General features: G+C 42.2%; 1 protein-coding gene across 1 annotated transcript in view; it reads right to left on the reverse strand.

The window, feature by feature from the left end:
• Positions 1–18555, reverse strand: part of TENM4 (teneurin transmembrane protein 4) — a 421264-nt gene that overhangs the window by 124182 nt on the left and 278527 nt on the right. Inside the window, exons 13-14 of the mRNA XM_009286142.2 lie at positions 8238–8423; positions 1894–1920 (exon numbers count right to left, since the gene is read on the reverse strand). Coding sequence (XP_009284417.1) covers positions 1894–1920; positions 8238–8423 — 213 coding nt within the window. The remainder of the gene's footprint in view (positions 1–1893; positions 1921–8237; positions 8424–18555) is intronic.

Genomic DNA, 18555 nt, shown 5'->3' on the forward strand with positions numbered 1-18555 from the left:
ATCTTTTATTCTTATTATGTTGCTTAACCTGTTACCCACTGAAATACTCACTAAATATAATGTGTCTTTATTCTTGGGCATAAAGGTGAGTCAAAAGGCTATCCAGAGGAAAAATGACAGCTACAGAAGACTTAGTAAAAAAACCTGGGCCACTGAATGGGCAAATCAGTACTGAAGGTCCCTGGACCCAGGCTCTGCAGGTTGATTTCTCATCTTTTCTATCCCCTTGGTGCTTATCTGCTACCTTTTGATCCAACCTTCTCCAATACCTGTTGAGATGAAAAGAAGGAGTCCTGGGGTTTTGAAATGCAAAACACTGAGATGTGGAACATGACCAGGAGGTTCTGATCGCACTCCCTAGCGATGGTCCATATCTTCCTCTAAGGATGCCACCACTATTACTTCATAAGGGCACAACAAGTGACCCTCTCTCCTTGATCTAAGAAGGAGAAATACTTTTTTCTCCTAATTTAAATAAAGACAAGTATGTTTTACTGAAGCTAAGCAATGAGAGAAAACTAACTACCACTGAACAATCCACTGATCTATAAACAGGGGTCCAAGGACAGCTACCAGTTGCTGCATTACACTGAAGACAAAAGTCTCCTTATTTTAACTGTGGACATTTCCTTATCGTTAATATTTGTTTGTCTGTTCAAAGTTTTTCTCTATTTGTGATTGTACCTGAACCTGCCTTTAAGCCTCAGTGGAAACAAGAGAGAAACATTAGATTGTAAATTCATCCAGAGAAGTGAAGTCAGTAGGGCAACCATGTTTCTTGTCACACCACAAGAGCCCTGCATGGCAGAGACTTCATTTTAACCGTTCACCGGACAAATATGTTGGCATATCTGTCCTTCTTCATCAGCCTCTCACAGCTGCTATTCCTGATTGCTCACAGCCTGAAAAGGAGGGTAATGCTATGGAAGGAACTGATTTGTTCAACCTGATTTTTTGGTTTGTTTAACCAGCAAACATATGATGCTGCGTGGTGTCAGCACTGTGCTGCTGTTAGTGTCAAATCAGCCATGTAGAAAGATATTTGTGTCCAACGCAATCATATTTGTTGTCAGATTGTTGTATTTAACTAGATGTGTGCTATTTCAATATTTTTAGAAAGCTAAGTGCATTGTGGAACTGTCAATTTCTATTTAAAAGTCCTAAATTAATTTAGCTCATTGCTCTGATTAATCAACAGCTGAGACTTTTTTAAGATAGCAAATTGCCTCTATTCTGTAACAGTTCAATTCCTCCTCTGCTTCGTTGAAAAAAGACCTGGGTCCTAGACTTGCTTTACATTTACAAATAGGAACATAGGGTTGGATTTCGTTGTAATGTACATTAACGCAACGTCACTAATTTCAATAGATTTTGCGGATTTATACAACCAGAGGCTTTGAGGTCATAACATTTTTGTATTAAGAAAAAAACCCCCAATATATCATTACTCAAAGTTCCCATGTAAGACTTTGCAGTCATGGACCAAAAACATGAAGACTCCACACAGAAAGTGCACTCACCTGCTTGTTACAAAATGAATCATAGACATTTAATTAAAACACATCACTGTACAGGGCTCCTGCTGTATTCACAGACACTTTTCTTTCCTCCTGACTTGCCTTACCTGGGTAGGAGGGGTGAGGATGAGAGATGATTTGGAGGGGAGGGCAGGGACAAGGGGACGGGTAGGAACACTGATACGATGTTAACACAGGGTCACAGCACTTACGGAGGTATTTCCTACCTAAATGACTGGAAAGTTTGCCCTTCCAGACATTAGGGAGCACTTTGGTGACAATGAGGAAGAGATGCAACCTCAACACAGCATGTTCACGGTGCATTTTTTTAAAAGAAACACAAAGACAATAGGAAAAATAGGAAGGAAGAGCATACCTTTCACTACCTTATCCAGATAGTGAGCTTGGGAGATAAAAGACAGGACATTTAAGGTAGGATTGAATAAGTGCATTGCGGCTTACTATGAGACTGTGCAGGTGCTAGAAAGGCAAAGGAGAGTTCGCTGTGATATGAAAAGAAAAACCTTGATTATGAGGAGAGAAGAAAGGAAGAAGGGTGGAGCACAGCCCTCCTCAGTCAAAGAGCTCAAGAAGGCTGTGTTTAGGCATCCAGTCATCTTTGCTCATTAAGATCAGGAAGAGAAACAAGAAAGTTTTAGATATATATTTATGTGGTTTTATATATATAGGTGTATATATATGTATAAATATATATATATGGCAGAATACTGTAATGCTCTGCTCATTTGCAACGGTCCACCTCTGTTTTACTGGCTGCTTTTCTTTTCATCAGGAAAAACAGAGTCATTTGAAAGTGCTCCACCTCACCTGATTGTCTTATATTTTTCCACACAAAGAGGCACAGTTCTGTGACCTTACCAGACTGGGAGAGGCTTTTCCCTGGATCTTCTTAATGGTAATACATTGCATTTATACAGCATCGTCTAGCCCCAGATCAAATTACTTTACAAATATTAAATTAACCTCACGGCAGCTCTACCAGATAGGTAGGTATTAATATACTCATTCCAAGGAGGGCTAAAGAAAAAAAAAGAAAGTTATAGATGTAGTGGGAGCAGTCATGTGCCAATTCCCATGGAACGTTAATTTGGAAAACCACCTTCTAATTGATTTTCGGGGGTCAAACAGAAAGTTGGTGGCAAAGATACAAGCAGAAGCCAGGAGTCCTGCCTTCGGAGAGCCGTTGCACATGCCAGCAGGCGGCAGTCTCTCTCCTAACAGCAGATGGTCTTTATTAATAAATAAGAGGCTCTGAGTCTCGCTTTTCTCCCTTTCATTACCTGCTTAAACGTTATTTCCCTTGTTCTCTTGCCCACTCCCTGCAATCTCTCTCTCAGTTGTGTCCTGGTACCCTTTTGAAGAGGTTTTTGTTTCAGGTTCGTTCACACAGACCGCCCACCTGGGAGGTCACTGCCCTTGCAGGAATTATTTTTCCGTCCTGTGAGCCTAATGGATCCGTCGAAGCACTATTGTAAGTAAGCGGAGAGGGCTGGGAGGATCAGAGCTAACCTAGTGTGGGGCAGTTATGAGGCTTGGGAATGAGATTAACTAATCACCCCGGTGTACTGGTAGCGATGGGGGAAGCACGGCATCACCATCCGCTTGGACGGTGGCTGAAGCCTGGGAAGGTGTCTCTTGGATTTTGACATCCAGTGCAGCCCAACCTGTAAACTCGGGCAGCAGTCATTGTACAGATGATGGCAGTGGAGGCAGTTGCCAATGCCAACTGTATGTCAGTTATGTGTCCATGTTTTCCTGTAATTTGAAAAATGACGGGGGCCTTCTGTGGGAATATTCCATGGTAGCGTGAATCTTTCTTCTCTAAACCTGCATAGTCTCATTCCCATGCTATACTTCTGGCATTAAAATATCATCTTCTTATCTACAGATACTCCTTTGGAAACCCTGCGGGCATGTGGGACATGCTGAGGAGCTATGTAGGGGCTCAGAAGAAAAGCTACTTTTCTAAGGTGTCCGCTGCACCCACAGGCACCGCACTCAGCTCCATGTCACCATCCCCCTCCTGGAAGCCACCGTCCCTTCAGATCTGCTATGGGGGCAGCTCATGTGAGCATTTTTCAGTCTGAAAATCCTCTTATTCCACCAGCCTGAGCTAACTTGGTTTGTTTTGTCTGAAACACGTTGGGAAGGATCACATGAATATTTCTCTTGGCCCATAGAGGGGAAAGAGAGAAGTGAGAGATGCTGGGGGCAGATCCTTGGGCAGGACTTCTTCCCCAGCACACTCTCCTTCTCCATTTTCTAAATACCCTTTTTCCTTTTATCTTCCCTGTGGGGTGAAGTGGACAGAGCCTCAGTGAAATCACTGGAGTTGAACTGAGAGCACACAAATTTGAAGGAGAGGAGAAAGTAGCCATTCATTGCTGAACCAGTGATGGCACAAGTTTATGCCGCAGGGGCAGGGAAAAAGACTTTCAAGTTCATCTGTACTTAATATTTACTGTCAAATATGCTGCCAAACTACTTACTTCAGCCTGATGAAAAATCATGTCAGAACAAAGCAGCAAGCACGTATTTTCCACCGACTGCCATAACCATGGCCTTCTCTTGCCCAAAGTAACCATCCCAGCCAGGCAGGGTGGGTGCCAGAGGGTCAAACACAGCTCAGCTTCTGCTGCAGATACACCTGAGTGCTGCAGAGAGCTGACTAGCTGCTTGTTGGCCTGAGGGTAGCAAGAACCTCCTCCAGACACTGGTGGGCTTATTTTATGTTGGGCTGCATACGGACTGAGCCACTTTGTGGATTTAAATGGCACAAGTGATGTGTTAGAGAGCTGGGGAAAAGAGACCAGGATCCACCTGCAATGAATGTGCCTTGTCTGGATTCCAGCTGCTCCAGCAGAAACCGAGAGGCACTGATTACAGCCCCGGCTATTCAGAACATGTGTGATTATTTATGCAAGAAGGCTGATGAAAGGCAAACTTAAAGGGGCAGATTTCTCAAAAATCAGTTTTGCTAAGTAAAACAAAAACCAGCCCGATGGTGCCATAAGCAGAAGCCCATGTGGGACGGGCTGTCTGCCTGTCTGTCTAGGCACTTGTTATTGCATACATCACCAGTGAGTGCCAGGACCAGATTTTCAAAAGGAGTTAAACATGTAGCTTTTGTAGAGATCGATGGGAATTAGGCACTGAGGTGCTTTGAAAATTCTGCTAGGTAGATCATTGTGTGTTTGGAGAGCTAACTGCTGGTCCCTCAGCGCTCTAGAGACCCTGTAGTATTCAGGTGCAGCAACTGAACTTCAAGTGACGGCTTTGGTCTTGTGTCCAGGCTGTTCAAGGATGATGAACATCCCAACTCCACCACACAGGGAAGCCCTCTCTGCCATTATTTTTCTAAATAACCCTAACATGAATCAAAGGATTAAGGCTTGTTGCTAGTAAAATATTGTACAGAGAGATTCACGTATCAGATACAATCTCAGTGCAAGGCCCACATAGGAAGAGTGAAGTCTCCTTTTGCATCTCTGAGGTGGGAAGCACAGCACCTGAGGCACTATCCAGGCCATATCATCCACTGTATTAAATTTGAGGCCAGGCTTGTACAGCCCTGGGAAATTTCTGGAGTTGTTTATTAAACCCAGGAAATTTTCTGTGGTGCCACCTGTGAATCAATCCCATAGAGTAGCCTACCACAGAGCTGAGTTGTAATTTGGCCTTTCAGAGCCCACAGTAAGAGGATTTATTTCACCTTCAAACTCAATGCTCCTAAAACCCACCATGCTCCCTGGATGTGGTTTGGGTCAGAATGGAAAAAAGTTGAATTTTTGCAATGTTTCTAACTGGGGGCAAATTTGGAATATGCTGGAGAGCCCATCATAGGAGTCTTGCATTGTGGCTGTTGTCACGTTTATTTTTCCTTTAAGAAATTAGAGTAAATGGATTGAACTATTCTGCTGGGTTTCAGGATTCCTGCAGTTACATAATCAACTTTCTGTTCTACTCTGTTCCTGGATGCGCTACGTTTGCTGAATTAGGATGATGAATGCAAGCTTCTGCATCAATTTCCTGGTTGGGAATTAACTGGGGTTCCTCTAATGAAATCTCTGAATGTGAGCAATCAAGCTAGTATATTTGGTAACACGACTCTTTGTATGAGCAAACAAAATTAATCCACTGGGATCAGAGTTCCCTTGAACACCGTAAGAAAGAGCCTCCTATGACCTACAAAACAAAAGGGTTTCTTACTCTCAAACATGCTCAACAGGAAATGGAAGAAGTGCCCTTTACTTGTATCATCCATTTCTACCATGTTACCTGCACACATGGCAATATTGTTAAAGCATCATTTCAGCAATGGGGTTTTATGCTTGTCAGTGCTAAAGCAAACCGGGCTATGACACAGACATATACGGAATTACTGTCAACAGAACAAGTTGCCATGCAGGGAAATTACACAAGGACAAGGGGAATGCTTTCCACATACTTAATGTAATTCCAAGTCAATGTCCTTTCATCTGTGCCAATATAACTAGCTTATTACTCCTTCTAAAGCTATTCAATTTTCTTGGATATTTATGACTTTGCCAAATCTCCTTTACATTCTACACATTTATCAATGAAATATTCTGTAGGAAATATGGTTTATAGCTTCAGAGGCATGAGACTATGTACAAATTTGTTGCTAAATCACCATGCAAGAAGATGAGGAGGGGGGGAAGTGAAAAGAAACAGAATTGCTCCAGCACTCTAAGTATTAAAGAATGATTCCTAAACCAAGGCAGCACTGCAATAGGAAGGTAGCACCACACAAAATGATAGCTGTGCACCAGTAAAATCTCGGTGCTGACTGCATTGCGGTGCTGGCCTTTCCCATGATAACACGGACTCTTTATACTTAGAGTGAGGAATACTACAAATAATGGAGTAAATTTAATTACCATGAAAGATAAAAGCTTGTTGTTCGAAAACAGTCTGGGCACATCAGCTGTGTGGAGAAATATCATATACCGAACTAGTGGCATTCTGGTTTTGCAGCAGTACTAATAAAATGGCACTGAGGGTATGAATCGGGCTTTTTTTGTGCATAAATGACTTTCATATAAAATTGTCCCCTGGATTTGGGGCCTTTTGCTGAATATTTTTTTTTTCTTTTAAAACTCTTTCATGAATCTGTTGCTTTCCAAATCAAAGTACTTGAACACAAGGCTATAAAATAATATTATAGAAACACAGGATTCCAATTAACACAGGACTGCTCTCTTTTCATTTTGAAGTCATTTGAGAGAGGGTTTTTTTAATCCTTTCCTCATGAAAAGAAATGAAAGCTGCTAGAGACATAGAAAAGCAAGTAGAATGTAATGTCTAATGAGACAGAGGAAGTTTTAGGAGGTAGGTAGTTTTCATTAGGGGATGCATGTGGAGACCGTAATGTGGTAGGGTGACATTAGCATAAATAAATGATAAGTAGAATTGAGCCACAGACATGGTTTGTACCATTACCCTAAGTTGGAATTAAAATATTGTGATCGGGCTTCATTCCCTGTCTGTCTTTGTGTGTGCGAACTTACCTGGTGTTCAAGCAAAAAAAGTGATGTCTACATATAACTAAGTTGATAATCCATACGGATAGCTATGCCGACATTTGCCCAGGTATTGCTAGTGGTTAATTTTGATGTAGTGTGATTTATATGTATCATGGCATAATGAAAGGAACATAGAGGTAAATCTTCTTATCTTTAACAGAAGCTGATTAAAACGAAATGACTAGAGGAGAATTTTCACTCTGGAACAACTCCGCTGAAGTCAACTGATTTTTTTCAGGTCCACACAGGCATTATTGAGAGCAGAACTGGATTCACTGATTTAGTTTTCCATTAATGTATAATAAATGGTATCTGGGGAGTTTTAATGCTACTGATTTTATAGCATGACTATGGAATGGGGACTAAAGTGGTTGAATGCATGACAGTCAGAAAAAAGGAAGAAGGGAAAATGCATCAAGGAGTTAAGTGAGATGAAGGAGGAAGGTAAAGCCAAGCCAGTTCATTAATGATGCTGCAAAATGCTTAACGTGAGAACTGCACCTCTTTGCATGATTTCGGCATATTGGTGGCACTTTATTAATAATAGTAATAGACACGACACCGAGAGCTCAAGATAAGTGCCAGGTGCATGAGGAATACAGAACAAAAGAGAGGGAAATGAAATGGTTAGAAAGGTAGCAGAGCAGACAAGGGATAAGCAAGACAGAGTTAAATACCAGCCAGAAGTCATCTGACTGCAGTTTCCTCTTTTATAATGGCAAGCAAAGTGGCAGTGCAAATAATGGAGCAAATAATAGGAAAGAAAACTTTAAATCAGATGCATGTTTCTGAAAATGCTGTCGCCACAGTAGAGAGAAGTCTTGGAGGCCACAGAAAGACCTTTCGAGAGATGCAAAGTGGGATTTTTTAAAAGCATCTAGCTGACATTTGATGGCTTGTCTCTATGAGATCAAACACCACATAGGTGTACTTCACATCTGATAATAAAAAATTTATATAGCCATGTCATCAACAAATGAAAGGACATTTTGTCTTGTTCCCACATGAAAATGTATGATGTCAGAACTTGAAATCCAAGAACAAAGGTGCTCATGCTACACTGAGTCACACATATTCAATTAAGCATGCGCCTTTTCTCCTCCCTGATCATCAATTATTCTTTTAAAAGTAGTTGGTTTTTCTTTCTCCCTACCAATAGTGCAGTGCTCTCCGTTCCAGCCCGGGCTGCATTCACACTTGCCATCCCGGCAGGTCCCGTGCTCATTGCAGCGTGGGTGACACGCTCGCTGATCACAGGCTGTGCCCATCCATCCCTCCTCGCAGCGGCAGGTGCCTCCGACACAAATGCCATGTCCTCCGCAGTCCGCTGCACAAATCTCTGTGGAAGAGGAGAGAAGAGAGAGGAGGGGATATGGGTGGAGAGAAGGGAGAGGGGGAAAATCCAGAGTGTTATTGTTAAGAAAAACAGACACACTTCACTACCTCGCCTTACAGGGCAATGAAAGGAATTCCTGGAGCTCATAACACTAATCCTTCCTGACAATAAGAATCTAATAAGTATATTACAAAAAAGAGACGGACATGGATTGCAGAGGTCTGCTGTGATTGATCCTCCTATTTGCTTTCTAATTCTCTTGCACTCCTCGAGCTTTTGTGATCACCAAATCCGAAGGGGAAGGCTCTTCCAATAAGCAGAACAAAAGTCACATTTAATTAAAATCTGGTTAAGCGTGGAAACAATGTGCTGATAAACTATCGATGCTAAAGTTAAGTGCTAGCAAAGCCTGTTTATGTCTTGTTAACCCCTGGTTTTGGGGATGGGATTCATTAAAACCCTTCTTCTCTCTTTAAAATTGATATAGAATATTTCTATTTCTACTGAGTCTGCACATCTGCTATGTCTCTGTTCTCCTACCACCCCATTAAAAATCCCCTCTCAGGCATTCGGAGGTACCACCATGGTCTTTCTGTGAGCTACATACACTGGAGTTAATAGGATGGTGCTTGTTTCCAAGACTTATTGGAGTTAACGGAAGCAAGGAGTCACAGCTGGGCATTTCGGTACTTACCTCCAAAAAAGAGAAGAGCTAAAGGACATTGGCTTTTCAGAGGTGCTGGCCTTCCCACCCTCCATGAGCCCCAGGAGGCATGAGGACACAGATATGCATAGTATTTTGGCCCAGCACGAGGCTTTTGGCTAAAATCTGGCATGCCCTTGGCATGAATTTGGGAGACTTCATGTTTTCACCTGCACTGTATTTGTCTGGAAAAATCGAGACTTGGTGGAGAATAGGTACCCACGAGTCAGGTATTAAAATGCCTGTTACCGCCATTACTATACAGGACCTATTTCAAGGAAAAAAATAAAACCAAATACAGATGTGGTGTTATACTGCAGATGAAATGAAAGGAATCCATTTCTTCTTCTCCAGGCTCATCACCTGACTGCTCACTTTCGATCTCTCATAAACCATGACTGCACTCTCCTCAGTCAGAGGAGAGGCAATTCAGACTACATTTCAGACTATCAGGTCTTACCCCCATCTCTGACTTCTGTCTGGTGCATCTAAACTGGATTAAACTTTCCCAAATGTTTTGGACTGAAGGATTCTGCTTGACTGAGCCATTTTATAGATTTTACAGGGTAGGGACACAGTTCCCTTCAAGGAGAGTGGAGAGAAGATGTGAACGGAAGAAATGCTGAGCAGGGCTGGTCTGGAAGCCCACAAAGGGGTACCAGGGTACTCTGCAGAGCACATTTTCTCTCTCTTCCCCCAGATATGTACCCCCAAAATGAATACCTCAGACACCAACCCATTTCCAGTGCCTCTCTGGGCTTCTGAGCATATTAATTCAGGCCTCGAGGCTTGCGGTGGAGGGGCGACTGGTATTATACAAGACATTTACTTTGGGTCACTGGCTGCACATAAAATATTCAAAACTACTCAGCCTGCATTAACATCACACCTGACTGAAATTCAGCCTTACTTAAGTTGCCTTTAGTCTTTTGCTAATTAATACCGCCAGTAACAGGAAGCTTAGGCTGTTCGGGGACTTCTGACACGCTCCTGACATGGGGCTGGAACATCCACTTCAACTCCAGGAGGAAGAGCTGGAAGGTCCTCAGCCCCTTTCCCTGAAATGGACTCTTGGCTCCAAGGATCAGAGAGCTCTTTAGACAGCGGTAACTATGATAGTAATAATAGTAATGCTTTGCATGTCTAGAAAACACCTCATTTTCCAAGTGCGACAAGAACACAATATTTAGCTCCTGCTTATTACAGCTCAAGGTGGTGAAACAGTTTGCTGTTGAACTCCTTTTGCTGCAGTGTCTCAGATGTCTCCAAACCCCCTCAAGCATTTAGCCCTATATATTTAAATCTCTAATGAAAGAACGTTGGAGTTCAAATGTGCTTAAGACACTAAGGAACTTGTCTGTGCCATTTAGAGTCAAACTTGCAAAAGTATTTGAGCACCTTGGGTGCTTAAACCGGGGATGTGCACATACCAGTTGCTGCCTAAATGTAACAGAATCTAATGTAAGCTTTATGGGAAGTCAGTAGAAGTTACACTATCACTTAAGACATGGCTGAGGAAGGACTCCTGAGTTGCTGTCAGAAGTTTTTACTTTGCATCTGGCATTGAGACACAGATTTTCACAGCTCCTAGATGCGAGGGAGGTAATATCATACTACAGTGCCCGTTATGAACAGAAGGGATGGGCAATTATCGACTTGCTAAAGGGTTGGAGCCCAGCCATGTGTGTTTTCTACCCCTTTTCCCAACTGTCAGACGGCAATGGAGCGTGGGCCAGTCAGGATGGTATGTGAACACACAGGACCTGCAAGTTAGCTAACGTAGCAATAAAACTGCACTAAAAAAATAAAATAAAAAAATTAGCTCTCCTTGGCTGACCTTATGAACAAAGTCTGGAGGAGGATAAAGGAAACAGCAGACAAAAAATAAAAAGCTAGATTTATGGTACTAAAATTTCAGCAAGCTGAGAAGAAATGCATTGAGAAAGTACAAAGACTGAGACTGCTGGTATTTAAGCCCAAACTAGAAAAGTATTGTTGTAGCCTCTGGTGCTTGCCAGCAGTCTTTCACCATAGGGCTACTCTAGTGTTGGACTGAAACAACTCCTGTGGTTATTGGATTACATTCTTTATTAATACATGTTGAACTTTGCACCTCAGAATACTAAATGACATGTAATTTTTGTTGCTCCCAGTTCACCAAGCGATCCAGAGAACGCCATCTCAGTTACTTCACATCTTCATTATGTCCCGTTCCCCAGCTTTGACCTTCAGGGTCCCATCTCTAAATTGGGGATAGCACTGGTGTCCTCAAGCCCAGTGACATGCACTGCGAATAACCTCCACTGCTGACTGTGAAGCTCTGAAATTCCAAAGAGACAAATATCTCCAGCGATGGACAGGAAAATTGGAATCTGGAGGACTCAGCCCCTTGTGACTCCAAAGTCCATGTGAACATCTTAAGGACTTTACTATTATTTACTTAATATTTTATCTTTGGTTTGAGAATATTAATGAGTCTGACTGAGTACCAGTGGTTATTTTTTGATGTTAAGATGTTATTTCAGTTTTGACAGATAAAGTAAACAAGGCATAAAGAAGTAAAGTGATGGGTCTACAGGTATACGTGAACTCTGTGACAGGCACAGGACCTCCCAGATGTCCTGATATCTAGTCTTGTGTCCCGTTGATGAGTCAGGGAAATGGCAGCAGGTCAGACATCTATGGGTTGGTGGTGGCGGAAAAAAAAGCAGGGACAAAAGGAAGCTATTTTGAGTGATAGTCAGAAGCCTTCTTGGAGTTATTTAAAGGTGTGAAACTAGGATAATGGAGTGACATTCAAAAATGGTGAAGAGAGAAAAAAAAGCATTTTCTGAAAGGCAGAATCTCTGTGGAGACATTCCTATGAAAAGGGATGGAAAACCCACTGGGACATTTAAATCTCGACTGAAATATTTCCCAGACAACATGCTGCCAAGGAACAGTTTTGCACACATGGACCAGGGACACGCACTGAATGATCTAAACCAAACAGATCTTAGGCTAACCCAGAATGGGAACGCTGGGAACATTTTGGGTTTCATCTCTCACCCAGTTGAGACCCCAGCCATACCACCACCCACGCACGCAAGAGAGTGCAGGCTCCAGGTTATGAATGTATAATTCATATATAATGGATATATAAGGTGGTTTGGATTCCCAGGCCCCAAGAGCTGTAATAAAGACCCTCAGCTGTGAAAAACACTTGTGAAGCAAACTACTTACGACAGTCTCCCTAAAATGTAGTTTAATTATTTCTGACAGGGAACCAGGAGCCAGGAACTCTCAAATCTAAATCTTCCATTTAGCTGCCAGTTTAAAGATAGATGGGAACCATACAATTTAAATAGCCTTACAACACACATCCTGCTGTACGCCCCGGCCCTTTATAACATGGCGCTCTTAAATGCTCACAGGTTTCTAATGGGTGATTAAATAGTCAGAGTAGCTTTTACTTTTCTGGTGGCACTCAAAGAAATGATCAAAATGGTTTTCAGATTAAGTTTCCACTTAAATACAGGTCTTTTCGGGCAGCTCAAGACGACTAAGGCTGATTTACAGAAAAGGGCAGGTGAATCGTTTCTTCATCGTTCAGTCCCAGGGACAGAATTTGCCACCTCTGTTCTTATTACAAGCTGCATTTTTTTTGGTACATTTCCCAATTCTGTTGTTAAAATTAGAGGACATGATTAGCTACCATCTGAGCTGTGCGAGCAAATGAGAAGGAAAGCTTTTAATTCTCATATTACAGTATTCATAGGCTGGCCAGCTGCACTATATTGCTCCTGCCTATTTAAGCTTAGTTAGAACGCTGTGCTGGTGCATAAAAGACCTGCCTGTTAAATATTTTCACACCAGCTGTTCCCAAAAGGTGACTAAATATTTCCTTTCATCTTTAATCTCTTCCGCTGTTTGTATGAACAGCTTAGACATTCCTTATCCTTTCCTAGAGGTGCATTGTGTTTTACTTCATCTTGCCGTGCAGCTCTTAAAGCCGCCTGCAGTTCCTTGAAGGAAGGGGATCTTCAGAGCAAATCTGGTGGCCAGATCTAAGAGCAAATATGAGGCTTACCGTCCTCAAAAGGTACAATCAGCCCATGCACCTCTGTGGGAAATACCTGGACTTTGAGCAACACCCTGTATTTTGCTCCCTGACACTTGCACTTACCAGAGGGCACGGATGGATGTTAACTGATTCATGGATGCAGGGTTTTATCTAAGGAATCAAGTTCCTTTCTACTCTACCATCTGGGTTTTTGCCATGTTACTGTCTAGGATTGGTGTTTTCCATTGCCTGGATTTCACCTCACCTTATGTCACACTCTTACCTGAAGAACTAAATTGAGCCTAGTTGCCCTCTGTGGGTCAAGGAGGAAAGACAGGTAGCTACAGAGGACGATTCACCTGAAACCTCTTTCATGGAGAACTTCTGGAGCAGACTGTGCTCAAGGCACTGTTGAGTTTTGGGTGGTTCACCCAGGAGTCTCAGGTGCCATCATAAACATCATCCTTAGAAAAGGATAATGCCATTCCAACAGGATTCTGGTTATTTTTCATGCAAATAATCAAAAAAGAAATGACTCATCTTCAGTTTCAGGACCCGCTCTATTCCATCACTGCTCACCCCCACGGGGAACCAGCCCACGAGGCTAGCCTCAACTGCCTGCTGGCTAGTTTTTAGGCAAATGGCTTTTTTTTCCTCATTATCCCCTCATGATCGGGGGGGAGATTTCCCTCTGGTCTGTAAAGGCTGCCTCAGAATTCCTCAAGGCTCTCTTAAAAATCCTAATCCACCTTGAAACCTACCCAGAATCTTGCCAGTGGCTGCTGATGTGCCTTAACTTCTCCATATTGCATTGACAAAAATTGTACTGTAATTTTATTCTACCTCCACCAGCATGTCTCTGTGTTGTTGTTCACTTAATGCTTAAGAATCTCAGCTATCTGAGGCCAAGATTATCCTTTTTGTTCTGCATTTGCACTGTGCCAGGTGTAATGAGGTCACAGTCCATTTCAGAAGTAAGAATACTAAAGCAATTACTCATACAAATGAAAACCTTGTACCTGATTCTTATTTTTTTTTTTGCATATCCTGCTAAAAACTGACCCATATCTGTCCCCTTAAGAATAAAAAGTCTATGTTGCCTTTGATATTTCAGAAAAAAAGTGGGAAAAGAAACCTATCAAACACTAGCCACCAATGCAATGCTTTGTTCATGGCCCTTTTTAATTGATATAACAGACACGGTAGCTTCCAACACAGGAAGTTGCATAATCCAGAATTTCATATTATTTTCCCATTACATTAAAGAATTGGGTTGGGAAAGGGATAACGATGTCAATTTGTGCTTCATTTATGGCAAATCCATTTCTACATATTTACCCCTATCCCCCCAAAATCCTAAAACTGCCTTGACAACAGTTTAAAGCTTTCCAGCTTAGAGAAGAGCAATGCAGATGAAAATTTTTCTTTAGCATTCATGTGATGCAGAATCAGAGATTTAGCTGCATCTGACCTGCCTGCTAAATCCTTTAATAAATATGGATTTAGTGCTAAAATATAAGATCAGGTGAAATTGCTCAGAGTTTCCTGAAAACTGGGGCAGTTCCACTGACCTTCAACATATTAATAGAAAATTTAATATTTAAAAATCTGTCTTAACTGGGATTTTCCTGTTTCAGGTTGGCTTATCTGAGGCAATTTCTATCCTCAGACAGACTTTTCCAGAAAAGAAGCACGGGAGAGAGGCACTGCACAGAGCTAAAAGGCTGAGTTTGGTGAGGAGCTAAGCCTTGTTTTCACAACCTGCATTTGCTTTAGAAGGCAAGTTATGGGGAATATCTGTGAAAAGCAGCTAATATAAAGATATGGATGGAGAAAACAGAAGGTTCATGATCGTCATGATTTAGCAGTGAAGTGCTAAATACATTCTTCATCATGAAACGCATTTTGCAGTGTTATGAAACTCTCATTTATGTGATTTGAGAACTCTGTAGTGACATATGAACTCCTCTGCTGGAACTGAAGAAGACATAAAGCTCATTAGCTTTGAAAACCATCCTTTTTACAAATGTTATAAGGAAAGGTTCAAACCATGGAGCAAGACAAAACCTGAAAGGAGAGGTCTGAATTTTCTGTCCTTGCCAGTGACAAATCTGCAGCATGAAATCCTCTGAAAACCATCCCGTTTCAGTAGCGACTGGGGGATGGTTGTGCAACTTGTGTCAATGTCACTAATTGAAGGTCGTGTGTTTTTTCCTTCAGAGATAGTGTCCTAAAAGCAAGGTCTGCATAATTTAATGCCTTTATACAAATAATCTGTTTACCTATTTTTAAAACATACATCAATTATTTAAGTATTACTAATGTAGAAATAATAATTATTATTTATGTCAATAAATATAAAACCTGTTTGCTTTTATGAGTGTAATTAAACTTCTGGTACTGAGGCGACTGTCCACTCCACTCAAGGATCTCAATGCATTTTACATAGCTCAGAAAACTGAATATATCTGAAAGGGAACAATTATTTCTTTTCTTTCCAGGGATGAGGAAATCAAGATTAAAGGATGCTCTCCAGAGACTGAAAATGAATCCATCAGCCTTGCTATCATCCCTCACCAGGAAGAACACTGACCTTCAGCTATGGTTTTGAAATGTGACTCGGGACACCTAGGTTTTCACCTACTGAACCCGAAGCCCTGAGGAGCACCCTGGAGTGCCTGCACTGGGGAATGCATATCCTGCGTTATAGCGTGACCCTAACCGGGATACCTGAGTTGGCCTAAATGCCGATTCTTGCCAGGCTCTGCAGAAGAGGACTGAGTACAGGTCTTCAATACACGTGCAGAAGGGACAACTCTCCACTTGCAGAAAGGACTGGGTATGCACAAAGGAGGTATAAAACATGTGCATGACAGAAGAGGAGAGAGTTTTTACTCTAAGCAGTTGAGCTGGCTTAGCTCTCTATCTCTAGGAGAAGGGTTGGTGGAAATCCCTAATAAAAGAAAGCACCCATCTCTGGCCCTCAGCTAGACACAAAAGATTAACCCCGCTTCAGCCCTTTCCCCCATTTTCCTCCTGGTGTTTAGTTCTTTGTTTGCATAAGCAGTTTTGTGTTTAACTGAAAGGCTTCTGCAAATCCTCTTCTAGGTCTCATCTCTCTGTGGAGATTCAAATCAGGAATCTAGGCAGCTCTGAGCTGCCTAACTTGGAGATGAACAGTTCACAGAGTAGCTGCTCACCTGGTGCTGAGCAGAGCCGGGAGAGCTGTCCCATTACTGCCCTGGAACCCACCTTCCATCTCTAAAATGAGTAATGTGTGAGTTTGGTATAGTAATATACTTCAACTGATGTATGTCCTCCAAGACTGGGCCTCTTACTCTATAAACATACAGCACCTACCACAATGGGACTCTTGGGAGTTCTTGCTAGAAATAGTAACAGTAAGAACAGGAGCAGTCATTAGCAATCCCTGTGCTAATGGATCACAGCTCTTACCCAATCTGTGCAGCTGCACAATACACAGTGGTACAGTTGGGATGTCTATTAAAAAAAATCTCACTTCTAAGTGTAATTTCAGCTTGCTTCATATTTGCATAAAGATTTTCCAGCTCCTGTCTGAAAAGCTGTAACTCTGTGAGATTAAAACTGGTCTGCTGCCTTTTATCAGCCTCTAGTTTCTACAATATTTATACCCTATTTTCATCCTTGCCTTAAATGCTAGGGACTGACCATCACATTGTGTCTAAAGCATCTCCTCTATAGCTGTGATTTACTTTTGTACTCGTGTCAATCTTCCCTTTATTTATTATTCTGAACTTTATTTTAAACTGCCTCTTGCTGTTGAATAGCAGGACATGAAATGCCAGGTATTGATGGACTTCAGTCTTGGAGCTGAGATTTGTTGAATAAGAATAAATATCCCAAAGTGCAGGGTTACGTTTTTCTGTTTGACGCTTAATTGGATCTCTGTGCTTTCTGGGATGTGAGTTAAAGCTTCCCAGAGAAGAAAAATTCCTAATGTATTAAATGAAGTTCCTAACACGGATTCTTCTCTGGACTAATTTTAATTTCCTCTCTGTGTCCATAAGGAGGAGATAATTTGACAGGAGAAAAGCCTTTTGCTCATGCTTACAGTCATTACAAAGAAATAATTTCTTTTCCAATTCTGTACAGTTTGGTTTTGTCTAAAATAAATTCAACCGAGCATTTACAAATGAAGTAATCACAAGCTAGATTTGCTTGGAATTCCCTTATTCAGAGCTCGGCACTACTATACAGACAGTCCCAACATGGTTTTCTTTTTCTTCAGACAATATTTCACCAAGGAACTTCTCAGAAATTTTATTGTTCTTAATCTTTTTCAAAAGGAGACACAGAACATGTATGAAACGTGCTGGGCTGACATATCCAGAAGTCAGATGTCTGTCTATCCACACAAATGGGATGCAGCAGCAGCTGCTCCAAAAGCTTTGTGTCTGCTGTGCTGTCCATATGCCTCAACACTGGTCTGGAAGGATCACCTTTACGGAAAAGAAGCAAAGCTCTCTCCAAAGCCCTTTCAAACGTTCATCTGTCAAGATCATTAGAAAGGTGCTCATTAGTGCAAATTGTGATGATAGTTTTTAGAGTATGCAACTTGGAAGGGGGCAGAGAGGCTATACTAAATCCAGTGCATCCACTTCAGACAGCTTATTAAATCATGGATTTCTGGCCTTCAACAGACACTGAGCCACTATATGACAATCATTGGTCTTACGTTATTTTTGCTTGTTCATTTTTTATGTTATTCTGTTTTACTGACTCCTAGATTATTTTCCCTATTATGTAATCTCAGCCATTCTAAGTTGGAATGAAACATGATTTGATGAAGCTGAAAACATCCAATAAACCCTTGCAGAAACTCTGATCACGATGAGCTCCAGTTGGGTCGGAGTGTAAGGGCACAGTCGCAGGAGCTATCCACCAACAACAGCGTGGAACTGACTGAATGCAAGTGGAGAAGCCATGACATGGAACCTACAACCATCCTTGCTGAGCCAAATAAGCGAGGTATGAGAGGACAGTCTTGATCCGGCCTAATCAGGGTAGAGCCTGACTACAGGGCTGATGGGCCCAGACCAATTGTATGAGGTTCAACAAGGCCAAGTGCCGGGTCCTGCACTTCGGCCACAACAACCCCATGCAGCGCTACAGGCTTGGGGAAGAGGGGCTGGAAAGCTGCCCAGCAGAGAAGGCCCTGGGGGTGCTGGTCGACAGCCGGCTGAACATGAGCCGGCAGTGTGCCCAGGCGGCCAAGAAGGCCAATGGCATCCTGGCCTGTATCAGAAATGGTGTGGCCAGCAGGAGTAGGGAAGTGATCGTGCCCCTGTACTCGGCCCTGGTGAGGCCGCACCTCGACTACTGTGTTCAGTTTTGGGCCCCTCACTCCA

The sequence above is a fragment of the Aptenodytes forsteri genome, unplaced genomic scaffold (assembly GCF_000699145.1).
Source record: "Aptenodytes forsteri isolate BGI_AS27 unplaced genomic scaffold, ASM69914v1 Scaffold231, whole genome shotgun sequence".
Lineage (NCBI taxonomy): Eukaryota > Metazoa > Chordata > Aves > Sphenisciformes > Spheniscidae > Aptenodytes > Aptenodytes forsteri.